Source organism: Siniperca chuatsi, linkage group LG8 (genome assembly GCF_020085105.1).
Source record: "Siniperca chuatsi isolate FFG_IHB_CAS linkage group LG8, ASM2008510v1, whole genome shotgun sequence".
In the NCBI taxonomy this organism is placed as follows: domain Eukaryota; kingdom Metazoa; phylum Chordata; class Actinopteri; order Centrarchiformes; family Sinipercidae; genus Siniperca; species Siniperca chuatsi.
In genome coordinates, this window is record NC_058049.1 from 23,784,923 (window position 1) to 23,801,265 (window position 16,343).

General features: G+C 39.9%; 1 protein-coding gene across 2 annotated transcripts in view; it reads right to left on the minus strand.

Moving 5' to 3' along the window:
* Window positions 1-15,301, minus strand: part of si:ch211-159i8.4 (matrix-remodeling-associated protein 5) — a 37,158-nt gene extending 21,857 nt beyond the window's left edge. For both annotated transcript variants that reach the window (XM_044204349.1, XM_044204348.1), the window contains exons 1-3: window positions 14,786-15,301; window positions 7,304-7,429; window positions 6,521-6,657 (exon numbers count right to left, since the gene is read on the minus strand). In XM_044204349.1, the coding sequence (XP_044060284.1) occupies window positions 6,521-6,657; window positions 7,304-7,390 (224 nt within the window). In that variant the 5' untranslated portion in view covers window positions 7,391-7,429; window positions 14,786-15,301. The remainder of the gene's footprint in view (window positions 1-6,520; window positions 6,658-7,303; window positions 7,430-14,785) is intronic.
* Between the last annotated feature and the right edge of the window lie 1,042 nt (window positions 15,302-16,343).

Sequence of the window (16,343 nt, forward strand, 5' to 3'; positions counted from 1 at the left end):
TATGATGTTTTGGATTAATATTACTGCTGCCTTAATGTGTATGTTGCATTTTACTGCTGTAGTTGTTTAAGGATGTGCTAATTTTAACTACTTTATATACTGCTGGGTAGTTTATACAGCAATGCATCATATTCTATAAGATCATCTTATGTTTGTAGTCCTTTTCATGAGAAAAACAGCTGTTTTCAGATGACAATACATTTAAATAGTTTTTTTAGTTTAAGAAGTAGGCACATTCACATTCAAATTTGGAGATACATGGCTTTCACTGGACAGGAAGGGTATGAAAATTGTAATCTGAAAAGTAACTAGTAACTAAAGCTGTCTGACAAATGTAGTGAAGTAGAAAGTACAATATTTGCCTCTGAGATGTAGTGGAGTAGAAGTATAAAGTTGCATAAAATGGAAATACTCAAGTAAAGCACAAGTACTCTGAATTTGTACTTAAGTACAGGACTTGAGTAAATGTACTTAGTTACATTCCACCCCATGTCATTTCTGACAATCTCTTGACCTCTTGCAAACCCAAACTGTGGAAAGATAACCCTTGGAGAATTGCCTGGAAAGAATCTACTGGAAAACCGATCTTGTTGAAAAACAAAATTTGGATCACTCAACTATTGGGGAAAACCGAAGAGCTTGAAAATGGCACTCTGTAGACCACTGATCAACGAGGAACACCTGTCGATGGGAGTTGCCCAGGAGCTGGGCAATAACCATGCAGGTAAAACAACCTTTTCATTTATTTTCTCATTTTACTTATGCCTGATTCATTGATTCATCCCCTTAAAACATTTAAAGCTTTATCAGTACAGAAATCAGTGTGACCTTTTAAATTGTGGATAGTTAACACCGTGTTATTAGGCCTGTTGGAAAAACACAGATTTGGTTAAAACAGACTTTTACTCAATGATTAGGGTCTATTTGATGAACAGAATATCTTAAATTTCTCGGGACATTTCGGGAATATTCCTGTGTGGAATGTATTAACAATTGGTGGGCAACAAATTTTCTAAATTTTGCATCTAAATTATAGGAAAAAGATGGCGACTGGCCCAATTCCATAAAATGCTAAAAATGTTTTTCTTGTGCACCATGGAGACGATGGAACTATTAGCTCCGAACGTGAGGACGTACAGTACAGGTGTAATCAAACCAGGGCACGTTCCTCTGTTTGGGACTGTTTGCTTTGATTGTTGAAGCTTGACATCTCGTCCTTTTAATTTCAGATTTTATCACATTAACTGAAATTACTTTTAGATATTCCTCAAAATACACCAACAACAATGTTGTTAAGAACTTGAGTTAAGCACATAAAGTGGACGATCATCATCGCACAGCTTGTACTACTTGGCAGGTTGGTATTTTCATAAGATTGAAAATGCCAACATAATACCAACATAAGATTGAAATGCTCTTTGCTCGTTAGTACAGTGTTTTTTTGTGTCATGCAGCTGTATGGGACTGCATGTGTCCAGGGTTGTGGTGAAGCGCTGTTGTTGATTGCGCATGATTTAATCAATGTACCTTCGGTTCAAATTTACGCAGCTTTTTGCAAACCATTGAGAATTTAGTCCACAAAAAACACTGAAGTCCTTAGTTGTTTGGTGCATAATAAATGCCTTTGCCCAGTGCACATACACAACAGCCGATTCATTGACCCACTGACAGATTGATCACATTTTTACTAAAAGCCCTACAGTGTTTCAGGCATATCATTATTATTATTATTATGTTTTGTAATGTCTTCTGTGTTCAGCACATCTGAGGAACTCTGGATGTGCACAACCTGCCTTTTTTTATTACATAATTTTGACCCATGGCTCACTGTCTCACGAGACTGGCATTTTCAACATTTGCTCTCATTTATAATGTCATTATATACCTTCTCATATACTTTCAATGGCGTTTTTTCAATCCAGAAACACTCAGATCCCAATGAGTCTTGATACAGTTTAAACAGTTTAGATGTATTTTTTGATACACTGATGTTTGTCACCACAGTCAAGCTAGTCATCACAAAACTTTGCTGTCTCATCTTTGGGGCGCCCTGGTAGCCTATAATGGTTAAGGCGCGTACCCTGTGTTGTACTCCTCTCTCTCCCATGTTCATGTCTTGCATGTTTCCTGTGTCTCCTTACTGACTGTCAAATCAAGAATCAAAAAATGATCTAAAAACAAAAAAAGAATATGGTCTCAACATTAGAACAGGTGATTCTTCTTAGCAGCCCCCATTGTGCTTACTTTCTCACATCCTACAAATATGGATCATAAAGATTCTCAATGCTGTCAGAAGGTTGCATCCATCTGTTATGTGTGTAAATACATCAGTAAAACTAAATTATTAAAATTATTAATTAATTAAAATTGTTGATCTTTAATTTATAACTCAAACTCTTCAGCCATATACGTGAATATACTTGTAATTTATATAGTCCAAATTTCCATCATTGTGAAAAAGTTTCTTCCAAGCATCTAAGTAAACAATGGTTACCATTAAGTGTCCCATTAATGAAGCATAAAAGTATTCTCATTGTGTTCAAAATAACATAACTGCACAATCCTGACGTCATCAGGAGTGACGACAAAGGTCACAATCTCCCAATCTACATCTCTTCTGATGAGGAAGATGAAGGTGAGGTTGAGATTCGGCATTCCCGCACTCTCCTCTGACGATGAGTTTGAGGAAGATGGCTGTCAACTAATGGAGATCGATGAGGAGGAGGATGAAGACACTGATGACGATGAGGACTGGTCTGACTGGGCCAGCGAATATTCTGGGTATGACTCCATGTATGAGGATGACGACAACATCAGACCTCGCTCCCCTCTCATCCAGCAGTTCCCACCAGGACATTTCCTCCAGGGATAGTGACAGGTGTATCCTCCTGCTGGCGCTCCTGTCCGCCGGTCCTGTTGCCGTTTCCGGTCGTATTCCTGACAATGTTCCCGTTTGTGGTCCTGTTGCTGTTCCTCAGCAGCTGATTGTCAGGCACCCACAGGTACCTGTTCAGCATCAGGGGCTTCCTGGGCAGCAAGTCTACCCTCAGTTTCTCAAAGGTGGGAAGAGTGTGCTCCCTCAACCTCAGCTCCTCCACAAAGAGGAGCAGGGAAGAGCGCTACGGAGAGCAGGTAAGTGCTAAGAGGCAGAGGTGGAATTGTGAGGACAGCCATGAGAAGTCAGCACCCTCAACTTCAGGCCTCGGCTCCTTTACAAACAGGAGATACTGGCCGGGTCCTTTTCAGTTCCAAATGTGGGCTGATGACAGCAACTCCGATTAGGACCGACAGCCCTGTTTGCTGCAGGATTGGAAAACTGTAAAACCTTTGCGTCTGGCAGGGCTGGCGAAGCCCCAGGTAACCTTCCCACACGTCTGGCCGGGTTGGCAGTTAGCATCTTGCACCAGGGCTGGCTTCTTTATATTGAATGATAGTTCCCTTTAATAGTAATGTATAGGACACCTAAATGAACCGCATTTATGTAGTGTTTTAATCCAAAGCACTTTCGAATGTGTCTCTGTCTCACCCATTCACACACACACACACACACACACACTCTCTCACACACTGATGGCAGCAAGCTACCATGCTTGTCCTGTTTTTAATTATAAGCTGTAGATGCCTATACCAGAAGTTCTGCAATTATTAATCTTAATCACTCTGTTCTACTGTATGTTATATATTTTTCTTTATACAGTGTAGATGGCTATACCAGACAAAAAATGTATACTTAATGACAAGTCTCCTGCAAGTCTTAATCTCCCTCACTAGTAATTCAAAGAGTTTATTTTACTCACTATGTTGCACTATCGTGTTTTTTTAGTTAGGTGTAGGTGGCTGTAACAGACATAGGTAAGGTAATAACTACTAACATTAGGTCTCCAGCGAATCTTATTATCACCTTTTTAAAAATTCAGTGATTATTTATTTGGGTCACTCTGTTGTATGTAGATTTTTTCTTTTGGTATTGATGGCTGTAACAGACCAAGGTAAAGTAATAATTAAAAACAACTTTGATGAAAGTCTCCTGCAATTCATTAATTTAATAATTCAATAAATATTTATCTCACTCACTCTGTTGTGCTTTCACCCCCCCACACACACACACACAGGTGTGTAGATGGCTGACAGGTGGAGCTGTGGAAGCTGGAGCACTGAGACTCTGCATCCAGGATTCAACAATATAGCTACCAACAATTATTCAGTACTTGTTTTTCTATTTCATAGGGCAGGACTCCGCTATGTTTTTGGTGTTCCTGGAGTCGCTGAGAGTGGACGTCAACCAACCTATTTTTTTCCAAACACTGTCTGAAGACCCAGTGGGTAGAATTACGACCCCTGCCCCTTCACCCCAACCCCAGACACCCCCCTTATCACACACCACTCAAGAGGATGAGGAGCGCCCCGGCCTGACCAGCACTGAGGACATTGTTACTATCTGCTTCTTCCATGCTTGTGGGTTTGGGACGCTCCTCACACACACACACACACACACACACAGGAAGTTGTCACCACCTGCATCTGTGCTCAGAAATCACGACATGCAAGAAAGAGACATACAGTTCAGGCTGAATGAGAAAAAAATGTATTCTAAAAAGGTTAAAACTATTTAGTTTGTCACATTCAATACAGTCCCCATCTATGAAATAAACGCTGCTGGGTAATGTCACAGAAGGCCCACTCATAAAATGCACCAACATCAAATCTCAACTCCAAACTAAATTGAAAAGTTGGCAGCCCTGGAAGAAGAAGAAGTTTGCAAAGACCAAAACAACACAGACTGGGTCTATTCCTCAGACAGTGTGTTTCAGGTGTACTCCATCCACGTCAATCCATTTTGCCTGTTGTTGTGGCGTCTTCTTGTTCTTTCGCACTTTAATATGACAAATGTAACGCTATCTTGGATAACAAGTCTGGCTGAGGTTGCTGGAGTGTAAACGTCCCCAAATCTAAATAAAGAGCACGACAGAGCTGCTAACCTTACTTTACACTTACTTTAGATTTAGTTGCATCCACGACCGGCTCCCACAAAGTCGGGAAATACTACACAGTGGATATGCTATTGTTAAGGATTTTTTAAAAACATGAAATAAAATAACAAAATAATATAGTATGAAACGATCCATGGCCTTGGAAGTAACACTGTGTGAGGTTACTACTGCTGATAATGAGCTCGATAGCTGGACATGCTCATGTTTGCAGCTCACGTTAGAGCAGATAAGCACTGTTTAATCCATTCCCTTGCACTTTTGCGCTTGGTTGAAAAAAAGACATGTTCATGTGGTGTCAATGTCTGTAACCTTTTGATTGTTATGTCGTGCATCCGCAGTGATATATTCCATGTGTCTGTTTCCATCTTGCAACATGTCTTTATAATGGTTAAAGACAGATCCATAAAACAAAGGCCAGAATGCTCAATAGTTGCAGGAATCTAGTACTTTATTCAGTTTGACCTGAAGGGGGTGGTGTAATTTAATATCGATATAATACTTGTTGTTGCCAAACCCTTTCTAACATAGTCCCTGTAGTGGCTGGCTGTATAAAACAGCCCATACATTTTGTTTTGGTTTGAGATCAAGATTATCTGGAATGCACTGATAGCTCCCACAGTTCTGTTCCCACAGTACAGAGTGCATATGGAGACACTTTACCTCCTGTGGACTGTAGCTTGGCCTTGCATTGTAGCTCTTGTGACCATTTACCTACTGAAATGCTCACATCAATGCATTAGATCCAGTAGCGAAGAGCTGGAGAGCTACTCTGAGCACAACCGTAACGCACCTGAAATGCAGTGATAGCTGTTCCCACAGTGAAAATGGAACGCCTCCTGTGAACAATAGTGTAGCCCTGGCTGCTGCTTGCCAAGTAGTTTGCCATGTAAATATGTATTGTTTGAAGCCAATTATTAGACAAGGCAATCTGTTATATACAAAACAGTGGCTGGGCTATTTCTCTGCTGTGCTGGAGGGCAGCGAAAGCTCCGTCCACAATACAAAGACCCACATGGAAGTGATTAGATGTATCCCCTCCAGAGTCAGTTTAGCACCACATGCTGGTGCTAAGCCCTTATCTTCTGGGTTTAAAGCAGATGTTGTTAGTAAATAGTAAATGCACCATAGACTATGTGCTGATTATGTCACTGATGAGCTTGCTGTCTTTGGTGTAAAACTGGCTTCTTTTGTTCTTAAGGTAGGTTGACATATGATAAACCGATGGCAAGCAGCAATATGTTTTTATGATCTCCACCCCCTAAGGCAAGAGAGTACTTTCTCTGTTGGATCCATGGCATAAAAAGTGATCTTAAAAGAACAGTCAAGAAGTAATCTCGCCAACCAAAAAGCACTTGCCTCAGCATTTTGGTTTGTGAGTTATTAGAGGCAGTGTTGACCATTTGTTAGCTAAAGTAAACACTTCTCTGACAAATCACCTACACCACATTCCACACTATTTCCTGTAGAGTGTTTAGTTTTCTTCCCCTTGGGCTGGCATTGATAACAAATGCATAGTGATTGAGCCTTACCCCAGGTTGAGCCTCTCTGTGTCTTTAGGAAAGGTTTTTGGTATGGTGGTGAGGTGCCTGAACGTACAGTGGACCTCTTTAACGCCTGGACAGCTGCAGCTCCGTGGGCACGATGGGATTGCATGTATGGGGGAGATCTGCAGAGAGAAGAGGAGGTATGCAGGGAGAAAGGGCCGATAGGACGAGGGGAAAGGATAAAAACAGAAAGCAATCAGATGGAGAAAGTTAGGATTAAAAAAAAAAGAGGGGGCAGAGGAGACAAAGAGAAGAGAAGGAGAGGCAAATGGATGAGTTCAGACCTGTGTAGGCATTGACAGTTTGGAAAGAAATCAATACTAAGTGGAGTAAATAGACTTGAGGCTTATATAAAATAGAGTGTGTATTAGGTGTATTAACATTGTGCCCAATTCCATCAAGCATTTCCTTAAAGATGATTTATGCATCTGAGAGCCAACATTTTTCTTAAATTCAAGATTTCCTTAGAAAAACTGCATTTTTAAGAAATGAATATATATACTTTATTCACATATCTATCCTTATGTTGTGTATTTCACCCTACGTCAGCCTCATAACTTTAGCAAACCTATTAATGGCTGCGACTTGAGTGGTTTCCCAATGAATCAACATTCGCAGCACAACAACCTTTTCACATGGTCTTCACAGCCAGTGAAGCTCTGATAGGCTGGCTCTTTTTTTTTTTTTTGTAGATCGAGTGTCACGTTGTAAGTGACTTTTATCAGTCAAGCAACCACTGGCTGAGAAGCTTCTGCAGTGAAGATTTACCGTTTGCCATAGCAGTGATGAGAAGAGCAGGGGAAACCACGCTGCAGCCAACCTGCAGAAGATGTTGGCGCACCACCACAGCGCCATGACCGGATGGCTGTCTAACCGCTCACGTCATTAATACACCTGCAGGAAGGGAGGAAGTGATTTAGATGCACAGATTTATGTCAACAAAACTAACATTATAAACAAAACATAGAGAGGATTTATTGCAGGGGTGTTGTAGTGGATTGTATCTTGTACAAGTGTACTTGATAAACTCAGTATAGTGATATTGCTATTGATCCATGTGCACAGTAGATGATGATGGTAGAGGAAGTGGCCCACTGGCAACCTGTGCAAGGTGGGCTCTACTGTACCTTTTGCCCATTGGGATAGGATGGGCTCCAGCCCCTTGTGACCCTGAACAGGATAAGCAGTTTATAGAATGGATAGATGGATGGGGCAATAGGAAGAATTATAATTTGGTTGTTGTATTAATAAAAGAATATCCCCTCATAAATTATGTCCCGGGCACATTCATCTACAGAACAAATCCTTGAAATTTTTCATTAAGGACAATATACATTATAGTAAGTTAACAAAATTTATATTACACCTGCATTAACTGATGTTTTGGGCACTTGGGGGCAGCGAAAACAAGCTGTAAACCCAACACTGACATATTATCACCTTATAAAGTGGATGTTGCGAACTTGTTAGCAAACAAAAATGTATTTATTTTTTTTTTTTTTACACATCCAGCAGATACGGAGCAAAATTGATTTGCAGTCAGATTTTTTGGTCTTCAACAACTCTTGAGGGAAATAGATGACTCTTACTCTTTAGCTGCTAAATGCTTCATTATGTTCACCAGCTAGTCGCTAACTTTGAACCAAAACAGTAAAGTTATGGGCCGTAAAACCAAAACAGTCAGCTAAAAGAGGCTAAAAATCACCAGAGTTGAGGGGAAGTGCAGAGTTGAGTGATAATTATTTGTGGGTTCATCACCACAAGCGACACCTTTCACATATGAGTAGTCATGTGATCCATTGTTAATAGAAAAATACTGATTATAGCAGCTTTAAGGTAGTCTTTTATTGTGAAAAAACAAATTGAACGCATTAATAAAAATATTATTGGTGGTGGTAATAATAGCTGGTTATTTTCCTTATAGGTTTAGATAGCTATTTCTTATATTATACTTCTAAAATCAGGCCACATTCACAAGCACAAAGTATTATTACTAGTAGTAGCACTAGTAGTATACACAAAGCTTTTAGTGCATGGACATATTGTATGTATATGTACACACACATATGCACTCATTCAAATTCAGCTGATTTTTGACTTCTGACACCAGATGAGTTCTTGAAACAGCAATAACTAACTCTCGCATTTAAGTTCTAACTTTGGCTAGACATGATGAAAGAGAAAATTTACATAATGACTTTCAAAATGCAGTACATCAATAACCACTTTACACAAGCCCAGGCTGGTACACCCACAAATATTAGATGAGGAAAGACAGAAAGACAGAAAGAAAGAAAGAGAAAGAAAGAAAGACAATTCACGTGATAGCACTAGCAAGACTGAGAGAGAAAGAGAGAACTGTGAGAATAATCTCCATGAGTGAGTAAGCTGACAACTGTAGCAGTTCTCCTAATACTAAACTATTCGCCCTCAAGGTTGATAAAACACGTCACAGAGGTTTGAACACTCCTGCCTTTCTTTACTACACCTTTCCTTGGGGAACTCAGTGGAACGTAAATCCTCTTTTATCCAACATAATCATGTTCGAAACTAGGAATATGTGTATATTTTAAGACACACAATAGACACATCACCTGTCAGCATTGGGGATTAAAGACTCAAAGTCACACTCTGGTAGCTCAAACAAATACTGGAATAGAACAGAATTCAATACAATACAACACAATGCAATAGTGGAAAATAACCACTTAGCATTGGCAGTTGTGGTTTGCTACAGTGCCAGGTGGTTTGGCACTCATTATGTTGATTTAAATGTTAACATGCTCCTTTGAGGACATTACATACCAATTACATACAATCACACTCACTGAAACACACACTCACACACCCTCACACAAAGGCACACACCAGTCTGATAGTTAATGAACTCAGAAGGGAGAGAAAGAGAAGTGTTCACAGGTAGAATCAAACAACACACATACATATTTGAAGTCATTAGAGGCCAGTTTGGGATTTTTGGTTTCCACTTCTATCTCTGTGTTCTCTCCTCACAGGAAAGCTAATTCACTTAACAGCTGTGTGTGTGTGTGTGTGTGTGTGTGTGTGACATTCGTGACAGGAAGACAGGAGGAAAGTGCCCTCGAATTTGACCTGGATCATGATGTGTTCTGATAATCATGCACTCTCTCTCTCTCTCTCTCTCTCTCTCTCTCTCTCACACACACACACCAGTTTGGACTTCCTAATCTGACAAAAACATTAACCTAGAGGTCAGTCTGACTCACTGTTGAGTTCAGTGGTGACAGTTCAGCTCAAATGAGTTGTTTACAACATATAGATTATCTTCACATTGTAACAAGTGGCAACTAGTGAGAAGAATAACAAATGTAATATTGTCAATGGCAAGAAAATCATGTTTCTTTTCTACTAGGGTCGTCAAGGTGGAAGCCAAGAACATGTTGGCTTTGCAATATGACACTTTCACCACAGTGGTGAATGTCAGAGTGAATGGGAATTCTGTTTAGCCTACTGTTATTGACATTATTGTCTGGGTTGACATTATTACAAGCCAAGTCTACAGTCATGCTAGCGGTTTTGTGAGGCTGTACTTAAGCACGGCAGTGCCTTGAGCTAAATGCTAATGTCGGCTCACTAACATGCTAATGTTTAGCAAGTATAATGTTCACCATTTTCACCATCTTAGCTTAGCATGTTAGCATGCTAACATTTGCTAATTAGCACTAAAGACACAGTACATCTGAGGCAAGGCTGAGTTTGGTCAATTTTGGTACAGATATTTGATCATAAACCAAAGTATTGGACAAATTAAAAATTTGACCTGATAGTGGCACTAGATGAAAAAGAGTTCACCAAAGTAATTACAATTTATTCTGAGGGGGGTATAAATGTGTGTACAAAATGTCATTGCAGTCCATCCAGTGGTTGAGATATTTCAGTCTGGACCAAAGTGGAGGACCGCTGACTGACATTACCATTCGCATGCCGCTAGCATGGCTAAAATTTGACAGTAAACTTAACTCAAGGTACACTTACTAGTTTTTTTCTGGAGCTTTCACTCATATCTCACAGTCTTTGTTAACAGTTGACCTTGACATACTGTACAGTTGAAACATCTGAAAACAGCTAGTCATTGGACCTTAAACCTGCATTAACTGACTTGGCCACTTGGGGGCAGCAGAAATGTGCTGTAATCATACCTTCCAGGCCAATAGTCACTCTCCTTTTAGCTCTGTTTTTGGTCTCCACCAACTCCTGAGAAAAATATCTGGTTCTGCTAATTGCTAGCAAAATGTTAGTTAGCTAGTAGCCAGCTATATCTGTTTGGCATTTAGTGCTGGGTAAATTGTGTACAGTGGGTTTTTAGAGCTGGTTTTTGCTGAAAATGGTTGCTGACAATAGCGTGACATTTAAGTCACATGACATTTTACGTCCTGGAATGAGAACACCTTTCACAAACACATAGTAATTTGAACCATTGTTCATTGAAAATATAGGTCAGTGCATCTTTAAATTAAGATTATTTTGTCAAACTACTATTTACGGGTGGATAAAGACTACAGTATGCGCAGCGTGCATAGATTTAAAAAGTGATAATATTTACATAAACAATGAGGTAAATTTACAGGTACAATGGATGTTTTTGTCACAGGGTTATTGCACAGGGATTGTTCCTAACACTAAGGTCAAGAATTAACTTTCACGCTCAAATTATAAGCATTTCCTGTGTGTATGTGCATTAACAACCACTATGATAATAATCATTTATTGATCCACAGAGGGAAATCCTCTCCTCTTGCGTCCTCAACAGGGAGGTCAGAGGTCAGGATCAACTACAGAACAGAAGCAATAGAGCTGTTCGAGATTCATTGTTGAGGTCAAGGATACTCCAGCAGGAGGGATGCTTTGTGTCACAAGAGCTTGAACCTGTGCCCTCATGTCTCTAATGACTTGCCACCTTGCGGCCAAGATCATAAAAATTCATGCTTAACATTTTTTAAATGCCAGTATCTGACATTAGTCGTAGGATACACTATACGTATGGTTCACCATGAATGTCCCATATAGCCTGTGTAAATTTTCTATAATTGAAATGACATGTTGAAAGGATATTGGATGCATTTTATTAGGTGTTACTCACAGCTGTTCAGCGACCCACACTTTTAATATGGCTCAGGTAAGACTAAAACCCGTTGCTGCAACAGCTTCTACCTTGACTTTACAGAGCAATAAAGGTGTCCATTCAGTCAGTCTCCAGTATCGAGGGTTATGATGATCACAGGTAAACACTGTCAGCTAGTTATTTTCTGCTCCTGCCCTCCTCTAATGGCTTTACCAGCTCTCCTGTGTTAGCACTTTGGAGACAGAGAGTGCACAGGCAAGGAAATGGGAGGCGGTAAAAACAGAGGAGGCAAGGGGATGCAAGGAGAGAGGGGAGAGGAAAGAAAGGGAAAGGAAGTATGATAGAGGAGAGGACAGCCAAACATAAAGAAGAGAAAGAGAAAACAGATGAGGAGAAATGAGGAGATGAGAAAAGGGTTTCCCTGTACAATGAAATCACTTGGTACCCCTCCCGCACTCTCACCTGACAGAGATAAAGTGCTGTACTTCCACTGAAAGAGCCAGAGCACTACACTGTCCGACCTCCTGCTTATCAAAATCACATGTTCATTGGCACATAGTGGTTTTCTCTCAGTCCTGCCAAAATTCGTCCTTCACTCTTTTGTTTCTTTCTATATAGGCTTGCTTTCTTTCCATCTTACAATCATCCACGTCTTCACGATCAGTGAATGAACTACGCAAGGAGTCAAAGTCATGCTGTCACAAAGAGAAAGAAACGGAAGCAAAAAAATAATTTCATGAATGAATGCTGGGCAGAAACAGGAAAGGCTGTAGTACTGTACCTTACAACAATAAACATTATATTCACATTATATTTGGTGCTTAAGGGCTAAACCTTTTGAGAAATGCATCTGATAAACAGCTAAGGGTATTTTTCATGAAAAAATGTTCCAGTTACACCCGACCAAAAGCTTAATTGAAACAGTTGGCAGTTGTACTTTCACAGCAAACAGTTTTCATTAGAATTGATTGAGTTCTGAAATTCTGGGTTTGACATGGCATAGCATGTGACATCATCTGGTAACGTCACTTAGGTTTGTGAGCAACCAAAAGCTGCTTTACCTGGAGATATAGACTAACTACTAGTACTAGTTTTTACTATGCCATATCAAACTGTATGAACTAAATCCATCTGAACCGTCACAACAAAAATGGAGGAAAAGGTAGAAGTTCTTGTTGATGACAACCTGGAGCTAACGTTATGTGACAGTGATTACCACAACATAAAGAGCTTTGGGTAGGTTTTTCATCAGCTGGACATACTATATCTCACAGCCTAAAGCACATTAGTTTAATCAGGATCATAGTTTGGGTAAGGAAAAACGTTACCATGTGTCTTGTTTTCGAGACGTCCAGTGTGATTGCCCGTGAATGTGGCTAAAGTGCTAGCATGCAACACCACTGGTCAATAATTTACCGACTCTTGGCATATTTTAATTTTGTCTGTACTTTATATACTTATCACTTAAAACTGATCAAAAGCCAACTCAGTCTCCTTAATACATGGTGTATTCCCTCAAGAATGTCTGAGTGAGGCCAATAGATAACATCTTTATGTCAAAAGCATTACGCCGACTGCCAGCCAAGCTGCTCTTTCAAGATAACACATGTCAAGCGATGATTCCCACATGTTTTCCATGCACGTCTGTAATATCATGTGCTGCCCATATATCCTCATTCAGAAATCTCTTTCAACATAATGTGTGGAGTGTTGCTATTGGATACCAACCTTGTCTCCAAAAGGTTATTTAGCAAGATGAACAGCTATCTTTTATGATTGACAAACATATATTCGAACATTTATATTTAAAATATTACATTTCTGTTATAATCATGTGTTTCCAATACGCATATATGTGTATTATTTTCATGATACTACAATGTGAGTTGTTGGTAAACTAAATACAAGTAAACTTATTATAAAAGAGTTTAGCCTGGAGTGGGGGTTGAAACCTCTTCCTGTGTACGTGTGTTCTGAGAATGTTGATAATATATCTGCACAACAACAGGAGGTTTGTGTGTGTGGCAGTCCTGGAGGAGTTAAGTTTTCATTTACGTTGCGTATATGGGATGAGGAACAAAATCCTCTGATTGGATGTTCATTGATTGCTTTAACTATTTTCACGAGCAGATTCCTTTCAGATTTCCCTTCCAAGTATTGGCTGTAAATCTCTCAAAGTATTTTGCATGGCTTGCTGCAGTGGCACGGAGAGAAGCTCAGGTGGCTTTTAAGCAAAATACTTTGTACAGTCCAGGCAAAGTCTAGCAAGCTTTCTTTTGCCTCTGGCTTATTATTATAGAAAGCTGCTCCCCTTTAGTCATTAAAACAAAGCTGCATGTGGCTAATAAATACTTAAGAGTGTATTTATATAGAGCGTCTGTTTGCCTGAAGTGCTCATTGGTACTAATATGATTTAAATGCACTTCACCAAAGGACCTTGTTATAGTAAACAAACTTTCCCAGCAACAGGCTGTTTGACAGAAATTTCTGTGTCTTGCACATAGTATATCAAGTATAAATATTTGCTATTTCAGATGCTCATTGAACACAATCATATGGGTGAAAAAAGGTTACATGTAGGTCAGAAAAGTACAAAAGCTTTTGAAGATGAGCTCTTTCTCACAGTTTTGCTGAGAGTTGCTCAGTAGAGCAAAATAAACGGCATTGTCTGCTGCTAATTTCACTTAACACGAGTCAATCAACAGATGAATTACTGACACCAACCACATCTGTCACTGCATGACAGTGGGTATGAAATCAGATTTCAAAGTGAGATGGCATTCTTTGATGTTGCAAAGACAAATTTGGGTCTAAAAGTGTCACTTTTGCAGCCTTTTGACACCCTAGACAACTTCAAGTTATTTCACTGACAGTTTTAAATGAGGACAATTTGTCATCAGCCATACATCAACTTGTCAGTTCACTGTTTAGCACAAAGCACTGGAAGAAAATAACACTCAACTCATGCAAATGTTCAGGCTATTGCACCAACATGTGAAGAGAAATTTAAAATGAGAATCTGAATATTAAAACCAGAGATCTGCAGAGAAAACAGTGTCCTGAAAACGTACAAACCACAGCCTCTGTTAAAGTTACTTTTACATCTGGGAGCATTTAAGTTCACATTATAAAAACCACAAGAGACTCACCTGGAAATTCCTCCAGAAGGGGAAAACAGTTTAAATACAAAATAGACCCAAAAACAAGTCCTTTAGTTTTGACCGCAGGCTGGAAAGTCAGAGTTTTACAAGAAAAACAAGCGTAAAAAAGTATCCAGTTGATGTTTTAGTCCTGTGGATGTTTGCTGACTTGTAAAGCCACCGAGGTCCAGAGGTCTGTGAAAGAGAGAGCGAGAGAGGGGATGGAATGATCTGTGTGTGTGTGTGTGTGTGTGTGTGTAGATTAGTTTGACCCTCTGTTGGTCCTTAAGGCATCTGGATTTCAGATTAACTGCTTTCTCGTCCCGTTCTGTAACTGTGCGGTCAGGAATGCTGCTTCTCCATCTCCTCCTACACCTCCGCTCCTTCCTTCACCTCCTCCATTCATCTCCTCTCCCTCTCTCTGCTGTAACTATCCCTCACTCTCCCTCTCTGAGACTCTTGACTTCCATTTCACGCAGGCAGTCCTGGTGGAAACATTATCACTGTCCTTTTCTTTTCACTATCTTCGTTCTTTCTCACCCCCACACACCCCCCACCCACCCCCACCGCCTGTTTACCTCCTCTCTCAATCTCTGCTTTCTTTCTCTTTTGCCTTTCTGTCTGTTTTTCTCTTTACACGCTCTCACCTTTCCAACCCTCCACCTCCCTCTTCCTCTCCTTTCTCCCTCTTGAGGTACATTACAGCTTCTGAATACAGATTAGCCAATTATAATAATCCGTCTATAGATATCAAGCCTGTGCCGGCGGCTACACACACTGACACGTTCTTTGCAAAAGTTGGCAGGCACTCAGTATTATTCATGTGATCTGCCCAGATAAAATTTACAGTGAATTAAACAGGATGGGGAAGTTTTAACAGTCCAAGTGTCCTTTAAGTCCTGAACTGTAGGTAATACCTGCAGTGTAAAAACAGTGTGGCACCATACCATGGCTGTGTTGACATAGCAATTTACAGGACTGAAGACGTTTTTTTCATGTAGAAATGTAAAGTCTTTTCACAACATGACTGGTGGCATGTAACGGCGGCATTTGAGTCTTAGACATATTGTGCATGTTGATTGTGTAATAGGTTTGATCTTGTTGGTACCCACTTAAGTCACTGACCTGCTCATTTGTTGCCAAAGTGAAACTCTAAACAAATCTACATGAATAGGTCTTTTGCAACAGAGGTCTTTTGTGAATGTACCCAACCTCTCGCTTCACTTCTTAGTTTACTTCACTTAGAGATGAAGCCATTAATGTGTGGTTTACTAGCACAGGGCTGTTGATACACTGATGGGGCAGCAAAATGATAAATAGCGCAAAATTGGAACATATTCTTTCTGGTCATCTGGTAAAAAAGGTGATTTTTGTTAAAATTGTACCATATATAGCCAGATGGATTGGCACAAAATTTTCATTTTGATATTCATTGTTCCCAGAGGATGTATCCTAATGACATTGGTGATCTCCTGACTTTTCCTCTACACTTCGTGTTTAGCGCTAAGTGGCAAACGTTTGAAAGTTGTTCGGATGAAAAGTCCATCCATCCATCCATCCATCCATT